Raw genomic sequence first — 22492 nt, 5'->3', positions numbered from 1 at the left:
GGTGTGTCAGTCAGGGTGGTTTGTGATCCACCATTCCTCATTATTTTTCATAGCAAAAATACGGCAGAATCTTTGTGGATTTAAATTATTTTTTTCTTTTATTTTCTAGGCTAAAAAAGGAAGAACTGGCACCAAAAGTTATACACCTTGAAGTGAGACCTTGGATTGTTTTTTTCACATGGAAGCTCTCTGTGAAGGTAAATTAAGGTATAGAACTCAAGTAACATTTACTGTTGATTTGTAATGCAAGAAATAAAGGAAAATGGAATCATCTCTAGAAAATAAAAGTGGAACAAAACAGAAGAGAAATGAATCATTTGAGGAGACACAGAAGAATCTGAGGAAAGCTCTAGATGAGCTTAAGAACCTGTTAAAGGAAGGCAAAGATCAAAATGATCCTGTGGTGAAAAGCGCTGAGGATCGGATCCGAGTAGCATTGGATGTCCCAAAGGAAAATTGGGCTCATGGTCAAACTTTGAAAGATCTCATAGAGAATATTTATAGTAAGCTTAATGCTTTGGAAAGCTCATCATTCCCACTAGAGAACATTTCAGTTGAGGATGTTCTGAAAAGTGCATCTGGAGGTTTGTGTCTCCAAGGTGTTTACAAAACTGGGAATTTGGACGACCTGCTAGAAAAGAGACAGCAGCTCATTGAGATCCCTGAATCTTTCTCACTTTGTGGGCCTGAGCAGAGTGTAATGTTTGAACAGAAAGAATTTTCATCCCACAAGTCAGAGTCAGTTTTTCAAAAGGCCATGGAAAGACTGGGCTTCAGTTTAACTACTGCTTTGAATGTTGGATTTTGGGGCTTCGGGCTTGAAAATACAACAAATGTGAAGAAGTCTCATGAAGAAGAAAAGTCAAATGTACAGTCATCTGAACAGTCTCATGTATATTGCATAAAGTACAACTATGTGCCTTTGGCTTCCAGCTTCTTAAACAAAGAGAAACTGAAATTGCTTGATGGAGCCATTCAGGAACTAAAATCAATTGAAACAATCCTTTTAAATTCAAATGATCAAGAAGTGCTCACACGCAGAATTGTAAATTTTTTTAAAAGATTTGGCTCACATGTGAATCAGGGCCCTATACATTTTGGGGGAGTATTCTGGTGGAGAGCATCTGCTGAAGGCTTTAAAACTAGTGAGCTTTCAGAGGTGAAGAGCTTAACATCAGATGCCCTAAATGTGTATGTTGGTGCAGCATATAATGGTCCTTCACTGAACTTCTCAGCTGGAGTAACAACAACATCTACACAGCTGAAAGCTGCTCTTCAAAGAAATTACAATGAAGCCCTCATGAGTCAAGTATGCTTATCAATACAAAAGACTGGTGGTCCAGCTCATATTGATGACCACTTTCAGTGGAAGTCACATCTTGTCACCAACAACAAAACCTGGAGTGTAATTGACAGGGGAACCACCTTTGTTCCAGTATGGGAGATAATAATGGCAGCTCACAGTGATGTCTTCCAAGATGCATACAGGTTAGCAACTTGTTTAAGGAAGATATTCAGTGATGTTACAAATCAAAGTATGGAACAAATGTGGGGTGAAAATGTTCTGGCTGCTGTTGCAAATGCAAGGAAAATGATTCAATCTGTTAAGGACTGGACAACCTCAGAAAGTGAAATGCATTTGACAGAATTGTTAGATTTAAAAACCAAGTTGAGAAATGGGACGGGGTCTGACAACATTTGGGTTGAAACGTGCCTCTCAGATCCAACACTTCAAGATTTCTTGTTAGCCATTGTTACAGCAAACAAAAATGAACAAGCTGGATATCTTAGATTTTTGATGCGTGATCTTCTAGAACCTCACGATGCAGTGAAAAACTTCTCAGACAAAAGTGAAGTAATGAAGTGGGCATATCAACCTGAGGAAAATGTAAGCACACATATTGCAGTGTCAGATATTCCCGAACTAATAAAGATCCTCAAACAAAACAAAGACGAATTAGAAGGTCATTGCACCTTCAGTTCCAGTGAACACCGTTCATCCAGAGTAAAAGCCACATGCACTGTTAGCAACTCACTGAACTCTTTGTGTCAAACCCTAAGTGTCCAACGAGAATATGAAGCTGAACTCTTGGTTCTGTCCAGTATTGATGCTTTGGGATACTGCTGTGAGAACAAGACATTTAATCATCTTCTGGATTGGAATGAAATCAGCTTCTTGCAAAATGAGATAGAAAGATCTTACAAGGAATTTTGCTCTCTGAAAGAGCAAAGCGCATCAAAAGCTCAAGCCTACGTGTTTCTGAAAGTGATGACTTTATCCAAAGATGAAGAATATATTTCCTCTGAGAAAATAGAAGCACGGTTGAAGTTAATTAAATCTCACCTGAAAGACACCATTTCAAATGCAATTGAATTACTGGTTGAAAAATATCATGGTAACTGGAATCTCCTTGAAGAAAAGTTGAATTCATTTATAAGAGAATCAAACTTGAAAGAAGAAAATACAACTGGAGAGGATACAGCATCACTGCTGGGTAGTTTACCAGCAAACCAAGTGTCTTTATCTGAGGACACAACCGATTTTAAGAATTTACCAGCTAACCAAATAGAAATGAACAACTCTACCAATTTACTCAAAAAACTTGGCCTCAGTGACCTTTTTCCAAAAAAGATTAAACTGAATGATATTCTTGTTATTGACAGTTTGTCTCTGTGCCTAAATGAACCAGATACAGTGGAAGATCTAAAGAGTCAATATCTTTATAAGCTCATGATTTTAGATTACAATGTCAGATATCTCTCTTTTAAACCAGTAGAAACTGATCTACCTCTCGAAGATGATGGCACAGCCTTGGATGATTTTGATGATTTGTTCAATACAGAAGGAGAACCAACCAGAGAAGCAGATCTGGCAGACACAGAGTCACACGTCCATCCCATGGATATCCACATGGCGATCTTCCACTGTGCCAACGAGTTTCTGAGACAGTACATGTACACAAAACTCTCTGCCTGCCAGTTTGCACTACCTTTCTTAGTTCCCAAACCATGTACACAAGACCTGGAGTTCCCTCTTTGGCCTTTACGGCACATCAAAAAATCATGGAAAAGTATGACAAACTCAAGCGCAGACAACCCTGGAAAATACCAAGCCAGACAAATGTTTAGCACACCGGTGCCAGTTGTCTCTTTCTTAAGGTTGGGGAGCTCTTTGACCTCCAAATCTCAAATTCTGAATTCTGTCATTAGCAAACAGAGACACAGTGTGTTTTTCAATCGGCATTGTAAAGGCAGTGCTTCAAGCAGCATGCTTATGAATGGGGTTGTCGAGATCGCCTGGTACTGTCCAGGAGGAAAGAAAGATGACATATTTGATGACTGTATTGCGTTTCTAAACCTTCATGGTGACGCAAAAGACCATCAACAGCAACTTCAATTTCTGCAGGCAGTAAGTACAGTGAATGTGCTTCTACTGTCCGAACAGCCACAGACTGAAGAAACAAAAACAATTTGTCAAAATCTCTCAAAGTTTTCTACCCCATTGATCTGCCTATTTTCTGGAAGTGAAAGGGTTCAGGCTTCAAAAAATCCACTCATAGTGAAACTAGCTGCCAAGAACAGGAATGAAGCAAAGTTAACAGAGGAACTCATAACCAATATCAAGCAATGCATTAGAAAATATAACAAGAAACAGAGCATTGAAAACTGTTCTAATGAAGCAAGAAAACTAAAGTTCAAAGTTGACGAAGACAAGCAGTCATTCAAAGATGGACATGCACTGGCACAGACTTTAGTCTGTTTGTTGACGGAAAAACACATTTCAGATATCAAAAAGGAGTTTTTGCCTCTCCATGGTGAACTGTGGCATAAGTGGTGCTTGAAAAATAAGCAGCAGTATCGCCTGAGCTGCAAGACCAATGAAACCATTGAACAACAAAAAAGTCTGATTCTAAGTGACATGGAAGCCACACGTAATAAACAGAGGGAAATAACTTTGTCACACAATGATTTCATGAGATCATTCTTGGTCTGTTTAACATCAAATGATCATTCAGAAGATACAAAATTCTACATGCTGCAATGGCTCAGAGTTTTGCTTGATGAGTTATCGTCTGACCACCTTGCAAGACTTGAGGAGAATTACCACTCAACCTGGTCCCAAATGAGAAACGTCCCCAAAACTAAGGAGAAAGCAGAAGAACTTGATAAGTTCAGAAAACAGATTAATTCCATATCTGAAAAGATGGCTGCGAGTACAATTGGATTACAGCACATTATGAGAGAGGTCGGTCAGATGCATGAATGTTCTGTTAAACAGTCTGTTGGTGCTCTCCCTGCAATAGGAGCTGAAATGCTAATTTCAGGATACCCACTAGAGCTGATGGATGGGGATGAATCACATGTACCCCTTATTTGGGTACAAGCTGTCCTGCAGAGTCTCATTGATAAGCTTGGGGACAAAAAGGTGTATGTGCTGTCTATCTTGGGACTTCAAAGCTCAGGTAAATCAACCTTGCTGAATACTATGTTTGGCCTTCAGTTCACTGTAAGTGCAGGGAGGTGTACGCGCGGTGCTTTTATGCAGATGATAAAGGTGGATGAGAATATCAGAGAGGAATTGGGCTTTGATTTTTTACTGGTTGTTGACACCGAAGGTCTTCGCTCTCCTGAGCTCAGCACAAACACATCACTGAATCATGATAATGAACTTGCCACGTTCATCATTGGAATTGGTGACATGACTGTCATCAACATCATGGGAGAAAATCCATCAGAGATGCATGAGATCCTACAGATTTGTGTGCAGGCTTTCTTAAGGATGAAACGGGTTGAAATCAAACCAAGCTGCATATTTGTGCACCAGAATGTAGCAGAAGCATCAGCTGGTGATAAAAACATGGAGGGGAGGAGGCGCCTTCAGGAGAAGCTGGATGACATGGCTCAGACTGCAGCAAAAGGGGAGGGCATTGACGATGTTTACAGCTTCAGTGATGTAATACAGTTTGATTTGGAATCTCAAGTGTTTTACTTTAAAAATCTTCTGGAGGGGGATCCACCTATGGCTCCCCCAAATCCATCCTACAGCCAAAATGTTCAGGACCTGAAAACTAAGCTGCTTTCAGTGGCAAAGTGGCGGACAGGTTTTCGATTTCCGTCATTGTCAGAATTCATCGTAAGAGTTAAAGACCTCTGGAATGCACTTTTGCAGGAAAATTTTGTTTTCAGCTTCAGAAATACATTAGAAATTATGGTGTACAGCAGCTTAGAAGAGAAGTATGCTCAGTGGTCATGGAAGTTAAGAAAATGTTCTTTGGAAACACAGACCAAGTTGAAAAACCAAATTGGAAGCAACCAAATTGTGGATGTCAATACCACAGATCTGATCTCTGACTTTGATGAAGTTTATACTGCATTGAAAAGGGAGACTGAGGCACATTTCAAAGAAGAAAAACATGCTGAAATCCTTATTAAATGGAAAGAGAATGTTAAAAACCGACTTGAGAGCCTGAAGAATGAACTCATTGAAGAAACTCTAAAACAATGCAAAATGTTAACTGAAAATAAGAGAAGTATGTCAGAACTGGAGCAGAAAAAATCACATTATGAAAAAAATCTAATGCAAAAAAGCAAAACCATGGCAACTTCTCTGAAGGACAAGAGGCTCACTGATAAACAAGTGGAGGAAGAATTCAGGTCACTCTGGGTTCAGTGGATAGCTGAAATAGCAAAAGATCAGCTGCCTGATAAGCCAGTGCACATAAGAGCTATAGTGGAGAAGATTCTGTACTCTCACTTCCAAAAACAGGCAGACATCATGAACAAGATTCAAACGATATCTGAAAATGGAATGTTTAAATTTACAAAGAAAAAACATATCAACCAGTCTTTGATGGAAGCAGGTGTAGAATGGGTTAAAGAAAAATTTGGAAAGGGGAATCTCCAACAGTTTGCTGAAAATCTCCCCCAAAACGTGAATCACATGGTTGATGAATACATTAGGAACAAAGAATTGGAAATGACAGATTTCAATGAAAATTTCATATTTGAAATACTAAAAAATGTTGAAAGACATATTCAGGAATGTGAGCGCAATGAACATGTGAAAGTCACATATGAATACAGAGTTGACTTGTCAGTTTCTATTTGCCTCAGTTCTGTCAAGAGGTTTCAACAAATGCACGAATCATTCAAGAAAGCTAATGACCCGGTAACCTACCTGCAAAGTAAAAGAGAACAGTACTCTGAAATGTTCAAAAACTATTGCAAAGGAGCCAACTCAGTGACAATATTTGCTGAATTTTTATTCAAAAACATTCTGCCTGCAGTTGAAGAGGCAATATACAATAAAACTAAGGTGAAAATCGCTGATAATATGAAATGCAACAACACAGCAATGAGTGGCAACAGATGCAACCTTGAAAATCATATACTGAGACATCTTGCAATTCAGAAGAATTTTGAGTTCTACAAAGAATACATTCACAACCCAAAGTTGTATTTTAAAAGGTTTATTGGTGACCATGTAGAAACATTTTGCGAAGACTACAAAAAACTAAAGGAGATGTTTCATGGAAATCTAGAAAAAATAAAATTACACATTTTACACACCAGCACAGAGGTATCTGAGGAAGTGAACCTGAAGAAGGGCAATGCATCCATGTGGCTCAATCATTTCTGTGCAAAACTTGGGGACCACATGGTCATAAAGAGGGAGAGTCTGACAAGCATTCAAGATGAAGACATTAGTGACACAAAGTTTCTGAAAGAGATGATGGCCAAGTATCTTGAAGAGGTGGTTAAAAGTGAAAATATGGAAAGTGTTGATGCATCTTCCCAGCATTTACGCCTCTTAAAGCAGGAAATAACAGAGATTCTTTTTAATCAGCTTGAAGGATGTTGGGCTCAGTGCCCTTTCTGCAAGGCCATCTGCACAAATACTATAGTTAACCATAGTGGTGACCACAGGGTTCAGTTTCACCGGTCCGGTGCTCTAGGTTCCTGGCATTATCATGAAACAGATGAATTATCAATTGATTTTTGCTCAACCAAGGTATGCAGTGATCGTTCATTCTTGAGTCATTCCAGTGGAAAGTGGATCCCCTATAAGTCCTACAGAGATGCTGGTGACCCTTATGATAATTGGAGCATCACCGCAGATGGGAGCACACAGGGTTACTGGAGATGGTTTATTTGCAGGTTTCAGAAGGAGTGGGAGGACAGATGTGGATTAAAATTTAAAGGCAGAGGTGCGATTCCTGACAGCTGGAGAGAAATCACAGAGGAATCAGTGCTGGAGGAATTAAACATAAGAGAATAAAACTACTGCAATGATGCATAAGAAAGGGAAATCTGACAAGGAAATGTGTAGCATTTTAGTTATATTCTTTGTGTACCTATGCAAATGGCAAATAAATAATTTATCATCATCATTTATCTTGGGGTAAAAAAGTATAAACATTCAATCTTTAAACAATCCTTATGGCTTTCATTTAAGTGATATTTTTTATTTAAATCTTTTAAATCCCGGTCTTGTAGGGGTTCCGGTCCCACGGTTCTGTTTGTATTTTATCATCGTTTCTTTATTTTTTTCCTTATTCTGATTTTCTTTATTTTTCATGTGGTTAAACCCTGTGGTTAAATCAGTGCTATATAAATGAAGGTTGATTGAAAATACACAGCCTGTGCACATTAGCAGAGCATGTATTACCTTTCTTTGATCTAGTGTTAATTCTTGAAATTAGGTTCTGATTAAAAAAAAAAGAAGATTAATATTTTTATATCTTAATTATCATTAAATATCTGAATATAGCTATTAGTGCAAAGGAAATGATTTAGACAACTTAGATTCTGTTTTATATTAGTTTTTATGCCAAGGACAAGCATCCTAATGGTCTCATTGTAGCTGATCTTTAATATGTAAAGAAATATATTACAGCATTAAATTGCTTGATATTATATGTGCTCCTACAGTGCTTGTGTGTAATATCTGTTTTACAGTGTTTTTTACAGTGAAATGTACAGTAGAACAGAAGTCATCCCTGTGCAATATGGTCCTCTGTCAAGGCTGTAATTTTCACAGACATATACATTTAGTTTTGATCTATTCAGAATCAGCTTTCAGGTAAATCCCCTTCATTCAAGGGCACACACACATACATACGGATAATTTAATGACTCCATTTAACCTCCGCATGTTTTTGGGTGAAGCGGGGGGATGAGGAGAACTGGGCAGAACCTCCCCACTCCAAACTCCGACTGGTGGGGGGCAGACAGGACTTTCTGTGAGTCATTTTATGTATTTTAGCACACTATGTGATAATGCATCACCCTTTCAGTGTCAAACCTCAGTGTCAAAGTCTCAAGCTGCAATATAACACAGTAAATACATCGTTTTTTTCATAATTAATGTTAATTATATGGGTATTACCATTTTTAACATCATCATGTGCTGATCATGTGACTTGCCTGAATAATTATACAGATAGAGGCATCTCTTATATTTCTCAAAGATTAATTTATGAATTTCATTTGGTACTATGTTTTTTTTTGTAATTTCATTTTTCACTGACATACAGTACGAGTCAACTAATCTAACTACTCCACACCTAGTACGTTGAAGCAACCCGCTTGTGGTCCTCTGGTTTAAGCCTCTCCATCTCTTTTTTCTCTGTACACTGCAGATCACAGAGTATAGTACAGGGAAGGTAAGCACTGCATCAGCACTGATCCCAGACCTGTAGGCTGGAGAGCTGCACGGGCATGATTTCTGTGCCCATCCCCATCCATACCTGCGAACATTTAAACTGTCCCCATCCCATTCCGGGATGCACCAGGACCATTGTCAGAGTCACCAACAAATCAACAATACAGAGTAAAATTAATGTCCACATTTCTCTTTCAATATCATTATTGTTAAATTACTCACTTGATGCTGCCACCTGGTGTTGTTAGGGTGAAATACAATAATAAAGCAGAACATAAGGACTGTGTGTTCCATTTGCCTTGGCATCCGATTGTCGGATTCTGAGATTACGTCACATCCGCTAAAAACTTGGGAAAACCGAGTCGAATGCGTTCCATTTGCCACAGAAGTAGCAATACCATGGACCCATATGAGAAAACAAGATTTTTTGCTTAGCTGGATAACTTGTCAAGTTTAAAGTACCTAAATTTAAATGGCCTTTATCTTCATTCACTTACAATTAGTCCGAACTACCTTAAATTCGACAAATAATCCGACTATCATCAAATCCAATTCTAGCCTGGTTGTTAGCCAGTGTTAGCAATATCAGTTGAGAACACATTACGCGAAGTGCTTTATGTATAAAACTCCGTAGCAACACGTCCATGGATAAGTTGGATGGTATAGTGTGTGCATCCGATTTAATGAGCCACAAATGAGAGGTAGAGCTTAAACAGTATAAAACTACAACTTTCCCTTCTGTTGATAAAGGGCGCAAACATCTTGGATTCTGAACTCGGGATCTGCTGTGATGTTCCGAGATATTTCTCGGCTCTCCAAGAAACGGGAGTACACGACATCACTTCCGGCTTCAAAACTCGGAATCCGACTCGAAATCCGATTTCCGAGGGCAAATGGAACGTACCATTATAATTAATAAGGGGTAATATGCAAATAGGACAGCTTGGTGATGCGGTGGTGCCTCACACCTTTGGGTCCAGGGTTCAAGTCTCTGCCATGGTCCCCGGTGTGTGTGTGGTTTGCATCTTCTTTCCATGTTGTTGGGGGGTTTCCTCCAGGGACCCCAACTTCCCAAACACACAAAAAGCATCCTGAGGTTAATTGGAGTTACCAAAGTGTTTGGGGTCATGCATATATTTCCAAATGTCCCCACAATGTGATAAAAACCTCATATTTTGACCTTGTGGGGACCGTTTTTTTCAGTCCCCACAAGGGTAATGTCAGTTTGTAGGATTTGTTATATTCCGCGACGTGTTATAGCGGCATTATGACGGATGTCCATGGTATTACTGCCTTCCCCGTTCCTGTGCAGCCCTCTTCTATAGCCCAACCGACAATTTGTTTTACCACGAGGGGGCACCCAATCACAGTAAATTCCAGAGCTCTGAGTTACATAGCTGGTGCACTTTTATGATCAGAAATATCATTAACCCTTTCATGCATGATAGATGGTATTTAAATTTGATTATCTTCTATATGCATTGGTTTTAAAAGAAAAGTGCTGCATAGACCTACGATCTACATTACAAATATATGTATTTATTTACCATGGCTGTGTCTGCGAACACACTGGAAACCACTGGAAATCACTGGAAACCACTGGAAACCACTTTCCCCCACAGTCAGTCATGCTGACAGAAAGTTTCCAACATCTGCAGGAATATCAGCGCAATGTACCTGTTCGGGTTCGAGTACAGAAATGAACTTTAAATGAACGTTCTTCCCCTGCACCTTTGATTGACATTTCAGAACTGAGTATTAATCTCGCTCCTCAAAGTAGCAGTAATGAATGGCACAGCTCCGAATGAGGTGGTACAAGGTGACAGATGCAGCCCGTTAGATTAGACAGAGGTAAATCTCTATCCGTTCTTCTCCCATGGGCGATTATCATACTGTTACAGTTCGGCCGCTATACATCACAGTCAAATTCATATACCGAAAAACGTAGCAAGAAAAATTTTTAACATTCTAGAACCTTCTCTCTGCATGAACTGAGGCTTGTTGTCAATGCAGGTCAATGAGCCTCCTACCAGCATGATGAGGGTGGGGGGCTCGGTCTGTGCTGCATGCCGGAATAAACGGGGGTGGTTGGTGAGGAATGTGGCAGAGAGTGGGGGGGGGGGGGGCAATAAGCACTACTGGGAGTTTTAGCCTGAAATTGGGCAATTATCCAATTTTCCTCATGATTTTTTTCTTGCATTCGCTGTTTTCTTCGACACGACAGTCTCCTCTCCGGCGTCCTCTGTCTCGGGAGACCATGGAATTCTGCGTCCGGTTTGGTTACTCCTTGGCTTGAAAACAGCGTCTTTGGTGGCTGTAGAGCCCGATTTTGGATGTACAACTTCTGGTGCAGTTTGGATATAGTAAACTACTAAAGCTGCTTTTAGGTAACAGTCATTATAGGAAAATTCAGTTAGAAAGACTGATAAAGATTGACTGATAAATTGCTTTTATATTTATGGTTCACCTGGCAATCACCTGATTTTGAATATGCCAACTTGGTCAAGAACATATCTAATTTTGCATCAAGCAGTACAACAACTGATATTTCCTGCCTAAGAAATACTTACTTGATACACCCGTGTGTTTAGCATAATTAAAATAGCTTATAGTGCATGGTGCTGGTAATCAGTCTGCTCTCAGAAACATTTTGGTTATATATGTAGGCTTGTGAATGGGCTGTGCGCTGCTACGACTAAAGCCAATCAAGAATCCTGACAAATGATGCTTTGAATTTGCACCATGGAAATGCACAATTCCTAAGAGAGAGGAGCCGTGTTCAGATGTCAAACTTTGTTATAGTCGTCCACTGGATTTTGCATTGACTCTTTATTCACACATGAAACAGAATTTCCTGTAGGTTGTTGCTCTGACATTTACTTTTTTCCATGTAGTTTTCTCACATGTGTTTCGTAATTTAATCACAAATATTTACTGTAATGAATCCAGGATACGCATCACACCTCTGGGACCCGGGTTTGATTCTCCACCTGGGTCACATGTGTGTGGAGTTTGCATGTTCTCCCCATGTCGTCGTGGGGTTTCCTCCGGGTTCTCCGGTTTCCCCCCACAGCCCAAAAACATGCTGAGGCTAATCGGAGTTGCTAAATTGCCCGTAGGTGTGGATGTGAGAGTGAATGGTGTGTGAGTGTGCCCTGCGATGGGCTGGCCCCCCATCCTGGGTTGTTCCCTGCCTCGTGCCCATTGCTTCCGGGATAGGCTCCGGACCCCCCGCGACCCATTAGGATAAGCGGTTTGGAAAATGGATGGATGGATGGAGTCCAGGACACAATCAGATCCGTAGATCCACTAAAAGCAAGGACAAACATTAATAAAGACCACAAAAGACATGTTAATAAGAGTAAGAAAAAAATAAATGACGGACGGACTCAAATCAAAGAAATCGATGACAAACATACAGGAAGGCTTATATATCTTCCTCTTCCCATGCTGTTGGATCCGCTGTGTCTAATTTACAGAAATCTTGTTGGCTGGAAATACGTGCAGCAGGATTTGACCAGCTTAAGCTTTGGGCGACGCATCAAGCAGCAGCTGGCTGGTCTTCCCCAAAACCTGCGCAAGACAAAAATCCCCAACAGAAAACTCAATCACTCAATCACTTGATTATTGCCTTAGCAGAATAGGCAACACCAAAATAAACTGTTGTTACAATATCATTACTGATAGCATAACAGGTTACACCAATGGCTGCATTGTACCTGGGCTATTCAGAACCTTACATCATAAGATAGATATGAGAAGTACGACCTTGCCCACATTTCCCCCAATGGCTTTAAAAATCCCCAATCAGAAATAAACTTTAACAGCATGCTAGTTTTTCAGGGTTTTTAGGGGATCCCCAAAGAGTTATTGGACACTACATTGGGCTTGTGAGCATGTAATTTGGACCAGTTTTGATAAGTTACAGCAGAACCAGACTAAAAACACATTTTGGCTGTAGTACTGTATAGTTATTCTGAAAAGCGAAAGTTTCCCATTTCAACATTGGGAAGAAATGATTTCATTTCCTTGGAAAGGGACCTAGATATTTAAGCATTCTGACAGCCTTAGAATACGTTGTCATTCTTTTAGCCAGTCAGTTGTGAGCCAAGCCTTATCTGCTGCATATGCCTTTCCCCAGCCTGCATATCCAGAGAGACCACACAGGACAGCTTCAATAGAGGCTACGAACCTTGCCTATGTCTTTTTTTTCTCACTGAGAGGAAATGACATGTGGAATCAATGTCTGCATTCAATCACACTTCAGCTTTCATGCCTCCTTAGCTATCATGGGCCGTGCTCTTTGTTTCACCGCTGAGCATCGCATTGCTCTGCGGCATGGAGCCAGGATGCAGCCACGGCATCGTCCTGGTTGCCAGAAGAAGCAAGAAGAAGAAGCGATGACACACCAGGGTCCGAGCAGTGAAGGCTTCCACCGAACAGCACAGACTGCTGCTGAACATTGCAAAAATATAAAACCAAAAATATAAAACTCCACGTCATTCTCCGGAAGTGATGCCCGTGATCTCCTAGATATTCCACTTAGATCTCCATCCGCAAAATGCCACTGCGCATTCATTAAAGAGAAATTCCATTGTTTCACTGCTAAAACAACTGATCAATACCCATTAACAGCTCTGCCAGAGCCCCTTCTAAATGAGATTATACAGCTAATGAACCACAGACAATGTAGCGATCGGATGAGTCGCATCTGTTTAACTTAATTCTTTCGAGCTGAAATTGGGGCGCAAGACTGATGGTGCATGTCTCCGACAGACGATGTGTAAGACCCTTAGATGTGTAAATCAGACAGAAGGTCTTGGATGTGCAAATCTGACAGAAGGTCTTAGATGCGTAAATCTGAAAACAAGATGCAGTCAGAAAGATCTCAAACCTGCTCTTTGCCAACAGTGACAATTATAACGAAAAATGATTGTATATGGGAATTTTATAGAGAGATATTACTCATGTTGCCCAAGCAAAAGCGTAAAATCATTAATGATAAAAATGACAACTAACATCTTAAAATCAAATATATATATATATATATATATATATATATATATATATATATATATCCATCCATCCATCCATTTTCCAAACCGCTTATCCTATTGGGTCGCGGGGGGTCTGGAGCCTATCCCGGAAGCAATGGGCACGAGGCAGGGAACAACCCAGGATGGGGGGCCAGCCCATCGCAGTATATATATATATAAACAAATGTTTTCTAAATTGCCATTCCAGCGTCTATGTATTCCAATAACCACCAAGAAATTCTTTAATCTAGTTTCGGAAAAGTAGATTACATAATTTAAGGCCGAATGCATGCTTGAGATCCCCGTTGAGACTCCCTCAGACTCTCCAAGCACGGTCACACTTTGAGACTGGAGCAGCCTGGTCTGTGATTCCTAAGCCTCAGCGCACGGCCTCCTCATGGATTCATTCGTTTATCTTCCCTCTTCCGTTTTCGGCCGAGGGGACTAAATTAGCATAGGACTCAGTTAGCTTGGCAGAAGAGTGACTTGTTACTTGGCCCCTTGGTGAAAGTTACAGGCTGGTTGACTCAGTTTTACTGGGACACATTCTTATAAAAATCCTGAGTTTAGAAAATAGGTGTGATTTGGGGCAGAAAAAAACCCTCTACTCACTTGTAACTAAGAGTACAAAGCAAGTATGTTATATGTGTTACACAGGGAACGATTGGGGAACAATGGCCCAGATCTCATGGCTGAAGAGCATAATATCTGGCTTGTACTGTGCTCCTTTTACCCGCCCTTCACATCCCAAAGATGCTAATACAATCTCCGTACTCACCCTTCAGTCCTCGATCCTGTGCTTCTGACTGACTATGTTTCATCATGAGATGTGTAACGTATTCTATCTTTAATTCATTTCACGCTTGTCTTTTCAGCAGAAGTTCCTCAAATGCAGCACCTACATTTCAGCTCAAAAGTGACCCATGTCTTCTTCTTAAGCCCGGTATAGATGTCTGGTTTGCTTCCAGCTATTTGATATTTGCAAATATCTGCTAATGGTAAATCCGCCACGCAGAGCTCAAATCAGCACAAACATGGTGAGCTTTATCTGGGGCACAATGAAGGCCGAGGACGCGCCAGAACAGGGCTCACTCCGGGGGAGGTTTTATGAAGAAATTAAGATCCTGTGCACTTTTTCCATGGATGATGGCAAGACGCTCCAAGTGATATGAGTGCTTGAGCAGCCGGCCCAAGTCTCAAGCTGTGGCACTTACGAAGGCTCGCAGCGTAAATTCAATCTTCTATGACACGAAGATGGCTTGTGGTTATGGATATTATGCGCTTCAGGGTCAGCTGGGTCAATACCTACATTGACATGAATTACAAAGCAATACAATGTTTCAAACAGTAGTGTGTTGTCAGTGGAGATCTCTCCAAGGCTAAAAGGCAAACTTATCTGTAAAATGGGCAGGTTATTGGTAGGATGGACGTGCTCTGATACAGGCCTCTGGTGCTTCCCTGGACGAGGGGCTTCCTCTGGGGGCTCCTCCGCAGCATTGAACTTGCTTAAGTTTGGTGGAATTTAATCACCCTTTCAATTTATAGTTGCATCTCTACAAGGATATACCATCGATGCCTCATCCCACCAGATCCATTTCATTTTGTGACTAAACGGTACTTGCACATAAGAAATGATTCATCTTCCGGTTGGGAAATGAAAGCAATACGTCATTACAAGATGGATGTACGTAATGATTATGATAATCACAACTATTACTTGGCTTTGCCAATTGGAGTTTCCAATTTTTGATGTAATGCATCATACCCAAGGACAGATTTCATATGCACTTATACCAATCCCTGTAAAAAGAGGATATGTTGAGTATTATGACACAGTGTACCTCTACCAGTTTGACAAAGAACTGTAATACTCATCTTCATTATATATATATATAGTTTTGTGTCCCCTCCTGGAGCCGACACCTTATCGTGGTGGAGGGGTTTGCGTGTTACAATGATCCCAGGAGCTATGTTGTCTGGGTCTTTATGCCCCTGGTAGGGTCACCCAAGGCAAACAGGTCCTGGGTGAGGAACCAGACGAAGTACGGCTCAAAAACCCCTTATGATGAGAAAAATTTTGGAACCACGTTTTCCCTTGCCCGGACGCGGGTCACCGGGGCCCCCCCCTGGAGCCAGGCCTGGGGGTGGGGCTCGATGGCGAGCGCCTGGCGGCCAGGCCTACACCCATGGGGCCTGGTCGGGCGCAGCCCGAACAAGGCACGTGGGTCCCCCCTCCAATGGGCTCACCACCCATGGGAGGGGCCATAGGGGTCCGGTGTGAGGTGATCTGGGCGGCGGCCAAAGGCGGGGACTTTGGCGGTCCGATCCTCGGCTGCAGAAGCTAGCTCTAGGGACATGGAATGTCACCTCTCTGATGGGGAAAGAGCCTGAGCTGGTGCGCGAGGTTGTGAAGTTCCGGCTAGATATAGTCGGACTCACCTCGACGCACGGCTTGGGCTCTGGAACCAGTCTCCTTGAGGGGGGTTGGACCCTTTTCCACTCTGGAGTTGCCCGCGGGGAGAGGCGCCGAGCGGGCGTGGGCATACTTATTGCCCCCAGGCTGGGTGCCTGTACATTGGGGTTCACCGCAGTGAACGAGAGGGTAGCCTCCCTTCGCCTTCGGGTGGGGGGACGGGTCCTGACTGTTTTTTGCGCTTATGCGCCAAACGGCAGTTCAGAATATCCACCCTTTTTGGAGTCCTTGGAGGGGGTGTTGGAGAGCGCTCCTCCTGGGGACTCCCTTGTTCTCCTGGGGGACTTCAATGCTGACGTGGGCAGCGACAGTGAGACCTGGAGGGGCGTGATTGGGAGGAACGGCCCCCCCGATCTGAACCCGAGCGGGGTTTTGTTATTGGACTTCTGTGCTCGTCACGAACTGTCCATAATGAACACCATGTTCAAGCATAAGGGTGTCCATATGTGCACTTGGCACCAGGACACCCTAGGCCGCAGTTCGATGATCGACTTTGTAGTCGTGTCGTCGGACTTGCGGCCGCATGTTTTGGACATTCGGGTGAAGAGAGGGGCGGAGCTGTCAACCGATCACTACCTGGTGGTGGGTTGGCTCCGCTGGTGGGGGAGGAAGCCGGCCAGGCCTGGCAGGCCCAAGCGTATAGTGAGGGTCTGCTGGGAACGTCTGGCGGAATCCCCGGTCAGGGAGAGTTTCAACTCCTACCTCCGGCAGAACTTCTCCCATATCCCGGGGGAGGCGGGGGACATTGAGTCCGAATGGGCCATGTTCCGTGCCTCCATTGTGGAGGCGGCTGACCGGAGCTGCGGCCGTAAGGTGGTCGGTGCCTGTCGCGGCGGTAATCCCCGAACCCGCTGGTGGACACCGGTGGTAAGGGATGCTGTCAAGCTGAAGAAGGAGTCTTATCGGGCCTTTCTGGCCTGTGGGACTCCAGACGCAGCTGACGGCTACCGGCAGGCCAAGCGGAATGCGGCTTTGGCGGTCGCTGAGGCAAAAACTCGGGTGTGGGAGGAGTTTGGTGAGGCCATGGAGAACGACTTCCGGACGGCTTCGAGGAAATTCTGGTCCACCAACCGGCGGCTCCGGGCGGGAAAGCGGTGCAGCATCAACACTATTTATGGTGGGGATGGTGCGCTGCTGACCTCAGCTCGGGACGTTTTGGGTCGGTGGAGGGAGTACTTCGAAGACCTCCTCAATCCCACCGACACGCCTTCCAATATGGAAGCAGAGTGTGGGGACTTGGGGGTGGACTCGCCTATCTCGGGGGTGGAGGTCGCGGAGGTGGTCAAAAAGCTCCTCGGTGGCCGGGCCTCAAGTTCCTCAAGGCTCTGGATGCTGCGGGGCTGTCCTGGCTGACACGCATCTGCAGCATCGCGTGGACATCGGGGGCAGTGCCTCTGGATTGGCAGACCGGGGTGGTGGTCCCCCTCTTTAAGAAGGGGGACCGGAGGGTGTGCTCCAACTACAGGGGGATCACACTCCTCAGCCTCCCTGGTAAGGTCTATTCGGGGGTCCTGGAAAGGAGGGTCCGCCGGATTGTCGAACCTCGGATTCAGGAGGAGCAGTGTGGTTTTCGCCCTGGCCGTGGAACAGTGGACCAGCTCTATACTCTCAGCAGGGTTCTGGAGGGTTCATGGGAGTTTGCCCGACCAGTCTACATGTGTTTTGTGGACTTGGAAAAGGCATTCGACCGTGTCCCTCGTGGGGTCCTGTGGGGAGTGCTCCGGGAGTATGGGGTACCGGGCTCCCTTTTAAGGGTGGTTCGGTCCCTGTATGACCGGTGCCAGAGTTTGGTCTGCATGGGCAGCAATAAGTCGGACTCGTTTCCGGTGAGGGTTGGACTCCGTCAGGGCTGCCCTTTGTCACCGATTCTGTTCATAGTTTTTATGGACGGAATTTCTAGGCGCAGCCAGGGCGTTGAGGGCGTCCGGTTTGGTGACCTCAGGATTAGGTCTCTGCTTTTTGCGGATGATGTGGTTCTGTTGGCCTCATCAAGCCGTGACCTTCAGCTCTCACTGGAGCAGTTCGCAGCCGAGTGCGAAGCGGCTGGGATGAGAATCAGCACCTCCAAATCCGAGACCATGGTTCTCAGCTGGAAAAGGGTAGAGTGCTCTCTCCGGGTTGGGGATGGGGTCCTCCCCCAAGTGGAGGAGTTTAAGTATCTCGGGATCTTGTTCACGAGTGGGGGAACGATGGAGCGGGAGATCGACAGGCGGATCGGTGCGGCGTCAGCAGTCATGCGGGCGCTGCATCGGTCTGTCATGGTGAAGAGAGAGCTGAGCCAAAAGGCGAAGCTCTCGATTTACCAGTCGATCTACGTTCCTACCCTCACCTATGGTCATGAGCTTTGGGTAGTGACCGAAAGAACGAGATCGCGGGTACAAGCGGCCGAAATGAGTTTCCTCCGCAGGGTGGCTGGGCTCTCCCTTAGAGATAGGGTGAGGAGCTCAGTCATTCGGGAGGGACTCAGAGTAGAGCCGCTGCTCCTCCGCATCGAGAGGAGCCAGATGAGGTGGCTCGGGCATCTGATCAGGATGCCTCCGGGACGCCTCCCTGGGGAGGTATTCCGGGCATGTCCCACTGGGAGGAGACCCCGGGGAAGACCCAGGACACGCTAGAGAGACTATGTCTCTCGGCTGGCCTGGGAACGCCTCGGGGTCCCCCCAGAGGAGCTGGACGAAGTGGCCGGGGAGAGGGAAGTCTGGGTCTCCCTGCTGAGGCTGCTGCCCCCGCGACCCGACTCCGGATTAAGCGGGAGATGATGGATGGATGGATGGATAGTTTTGTGTGTTGCCGCTGGGAGGGGACAGACTTTGTTTTGGTTTTGGAAAAGGTGTACTCTCTCCCTTTAAGGTGGTAGTCTTGCCCGGCCACTGAGGAGCTTTTTGACCACCTCAGCGACCTCCACCCCCAAGATAGGCGAGTCCACCCCCAAGTCCCCACACACTGCTTCCATATCGGAAGACGTGTCGGTGGAATTGAGGAGGTCTTCGAAGTATTCCCTCCACCGACCCAAAACGTCCCGAGCTGAGGTCAGCAGTGCACCATTCCCACCATAAATAGTGTTGATGCTGTACCGCTTTCCCACCCTAAGCCGCCGGATGGTGGACCAGAATCTCCTCGAAGCCGTCCGGAAGTCATTCTCCATGGCCGTTCTCCAAACTCCTCCCACACCCGAGTTCTTGCCTCAGCGACCGCCAAAGCCGCATCCCGCTTGGCCTGCCGGTAGCCGTCAGCTGCGTCTGGAGTCCCACAGGCCAAAAAGGCCCGATAGGACTCCTTCTTCAGCTTGACGGCATCCCTTACCACCGGTGTCCACCAGCGGGTTCGGGGATTGCCGCCGCGACAGGCACCGACTACCTTACGGCCGCAGCTCCGGTCAGCCGCCTCCACAATGGAGGCACGGAACATGGCCCATTCGGACTCAATGTCCCCCGCCTCCCCCGGGATATGGGAGAAGTTCTGCCGGAGGTAGGAGTTGAAACTTTCCCTGACAGGGGATTCCGCCAGACATTCCCAGCAGACCCTCACTATGTGCTTGGGCCTGCCAGGCCTGGCTGGCTTCCTCCCCCACCAGCAGAGCCAACCCACCACCAGGTAGTGATTGGTTGACAGCTCCACCCCTCTCTTTACCCGAGTGTCCAAAACATGCGGCCGCAAGTCCGACGACACGACTACAAAGTCGATCATCGAACTGCGGCCTAGGGTGTCCCGGTGCCAAGTGCACATATGGACACCCTTATGCTTGAACATGGTGTTCATTATGGACAATCCGTGACGAGCACAGAAGTCCAATAACAAAACACCGCTCGGGTTCAGATCGGGGGGGCCGTTCCTCCCAATCACGCCCCTCCAGGTCTCACTGTCATTGCCCACGTGAGCATTGAAGTCCCCCAGCAGAACAAGAGAGTCCCCAGGAGGAACGCTCTCCAACACCCCTTCCAAGGACTCCAAAAAGGGTGGATATTCTGAACTGCCGTTTGGCGCATAAGCGCAAAAAACAGTCAGGACCCGTCCCCCCACCCGAAGGCGAAGGGAGGCTACCCTCTCGTTCACTGCGGTGAACCCCAATGTACAGGCACCTAGCCTGGGGGCAATAAGTATGCCCACGCCCGCTCGGCGCCTCTCCCCGTGAGCAACTCCAGAGTGGAAAAGGGTCCAACTCCCCTCAAGGAGACTGGTTCCAGAGCCCAAGCCGTGTGTCGAGGTGAGTCCGACTATATCTAGCCGGAACTTCACAACCTCGCGCACCAGCTCAGGCTCCTTCCCCATCAGAGAGGTGACATTCCATGTCCCTAGAGCTAGCTTCTGCAGCCGAGGATCGGACCGCCAAGGTCCCCGCCTTTGGCCACCGCCCAGATCACCTCGCACCCGACCCCTATGGCCCCTCCCATGGGTGGTGAGCCCATTGGAAGGGGGACCCACGTGCCATGGGTGTAGGCCTGGCCACCAGGCGCTCGCCATCGAGCCCCACCCCCAGGCCTGGCTCCAGGGGGGGGCCCCGGTGACCCGTGTCCGGGCAAGGGAAATTGTGGGTCCAAAATTTTCTTCTTCATAGGTGTCTTTTGAGCCACACTTCGTCTGGTTCCTCACCCAGGACCTGTTTGCCTTGGGTGACCCTACCAGGGGCATAAAGCCCCAGACAACATAGCTCCTGAGATCACGGGAACATGCAAACCCCTCCACCACGATAAGGTGTCGGCTCCAGGAGAGGCCTGGAGGCTCTCCGAGCAACCAGTTGATAAACCATAACTCCCACTTCACAGTAAGGGTGTCTAAATCCTGATTGGTCACAACACACCAATGAACCAAGCTCAAACGTATAACAAACACAATTCTCGAATTCTATTGGTTCACCTTGGTGGCAAAGTAAAGTCCACCCATTCTGCTCAGTTTACCAGAACATGTCTCGACTGCTAGGCTCCTACTGGAGATATGAATATAGATATTGATTACATGAAATTGAATCACTGTAAATACTCAGTTGTCCTTTGATTAATGATTAACGTATTGACGTATTGTCATTGAATCACTGCCAATACATGGTTAACATATGATTAGTATGATTAACATAATTACTTATACATTTGCACTACCGTATAGCTTGCTACATATTGTTTGCCACAACTATTCTATAAAGCTATAACTCGCTGTGCACCAGTTGGGGCAGCTTCGAATCTCTCCCTGCAAGTGGTTTCTCCCCCCCCCCTTTGTTCCGCTGTCTGCCTCTCCAAGGCCCGAGCTTTCCTCAGGGTCTGCGGAACTTACTTCAGGCAGCTATCTCGAAGCGAGGTCACACAGTATTCAAAACAATCTCTTCTTGCCTAAGGCCTAAAAACACACACAGACCCAGTATGCCAACCTCCCGGGCCTACCGATGTCCAATTTTAATTCCACATTCCCCCCTTTTGAACATGCGAGATCCGCATAGTTCACAAACAATCAGAGTCCGCAGTGTAGTAAAACGCCGGACCATTGCGCAGCGGGTCAAAGCGGGCCGGTGGCGGCTGGATGGAACAGGAGTCACCAGCGGTGTCGGCGTTGCCGGTCGCATGGACGACAATCTGGGGCTAAGGGTCGTAGAACCAGGCGGGAAGAAGAGGATCATCCGCATAGGGAAGAGGGGGAGCCCGTAGGAACATAACAGAATTTGCCTGGGAAGACAGAATACTAGAACAACACCTAAACAGCAAAAAGATTAGCAGCAACACTACTAGCAGTAACACTACACTAAAAACTAAGGGTCTGAACACCCCTGATAAACCCAGGATCAGTGAGGAGAACCAGTAGTCCCAGCTGTACTCAAACAGGCCATGCTCTTTGTGTACCTCAGACATCTGCTTGTGCACCACGTCCTCTAGATCCTGCACAGCCTGAGTGGAATCAGGGATGTACGTGCAACATTCTCTTCCCACAATAGCACAAACTCCACCTTTCTCAGCCAACAGGAGATCCAATGCCATGCGGTTTTGCAGAGCTACCTGCCTAACCGCTGACAATTCACCCGAGACGGCCTTCACGGTGTCAAGCGTTTGATTGGCCACCTTTTCAACTGCAGTCTGCAGGGCAGCCACCTCTGTCTGAAGGTCTGCCACCCCAAGCGATGGAATAAACACCCCAAACCATTGCTCAGTCCGACTAAGAGACCGTCTGCTGCGTGTATATGCACGCACGGCTAACGACATCTGCGCCTTGGGCACTACACGAATAGGAGGAACAAGATAAGCTAGATAACAATACCAATCAGCCTTCGTTTTCGAAAGAGACAAAACAGTGTAACCCTTAAGAAAATCTTTGCGACCACAAATAAACGCAGAACGT

General features: G+C 45.5%; 2 protein-coding genes across 4 annotated transcripts in view; both read left to right on the top strand.

The window, feature by feature from the left end:
- The window catches only part of LOC125704463 (interferon-induced very large GTPase 1-like), a 39755-nt gene extending 31758 nt beyond the window's left edge, over positions 1-7997 (top strand). For 2 of the 3 annotated variants that reach the window (XM_048970026.1, XM_048970027.1), the window contains one exon: positions 110-7997. In XM_048970026.1, coding sequence (XP_048825983.1) covers positions 263-7279 — 7017 coding nt within the window. In that variant the 5' untranslated portion in view covers positions 110-262 and the 3' untranslated portion in view covers positions 7280-7997. The remainder of the gene's footprint in view (positions 1-109) is intronic. The other variant, XM_048970028.1, reaches the window with a different exon arrangement.
- LOC125705198 (stonustoxin subunit alpha-like) overlaps positions 1-22492 on the top strand; it is a 216497-nt gene that overhangs the window by 157668 nt on the left and 36337 nt on the right. The window lies entirely within an intron of this gene.

Source organism: Brienomyrus brachyistius, chromosome 12 (genome assembly GCF_023856365.1).
Source record: "Brienomyrus brachyistius isolate T26 chromosome 12, BBRACH_0.4, whole genome shotgun sequence".
Taxonomy (NCBI): domain Eukaryota; kingdom Metazoa; phylum Chordata; class Actinopteri; order Osteoglossiformes; family Mormyridae; genus Brienomyrus; species Brienomyrus brachyistius.
Note: the sequence above shows the minus strand (reverse complement) of the source record. Positions and strands in the feature narration are given on the sequence as shown.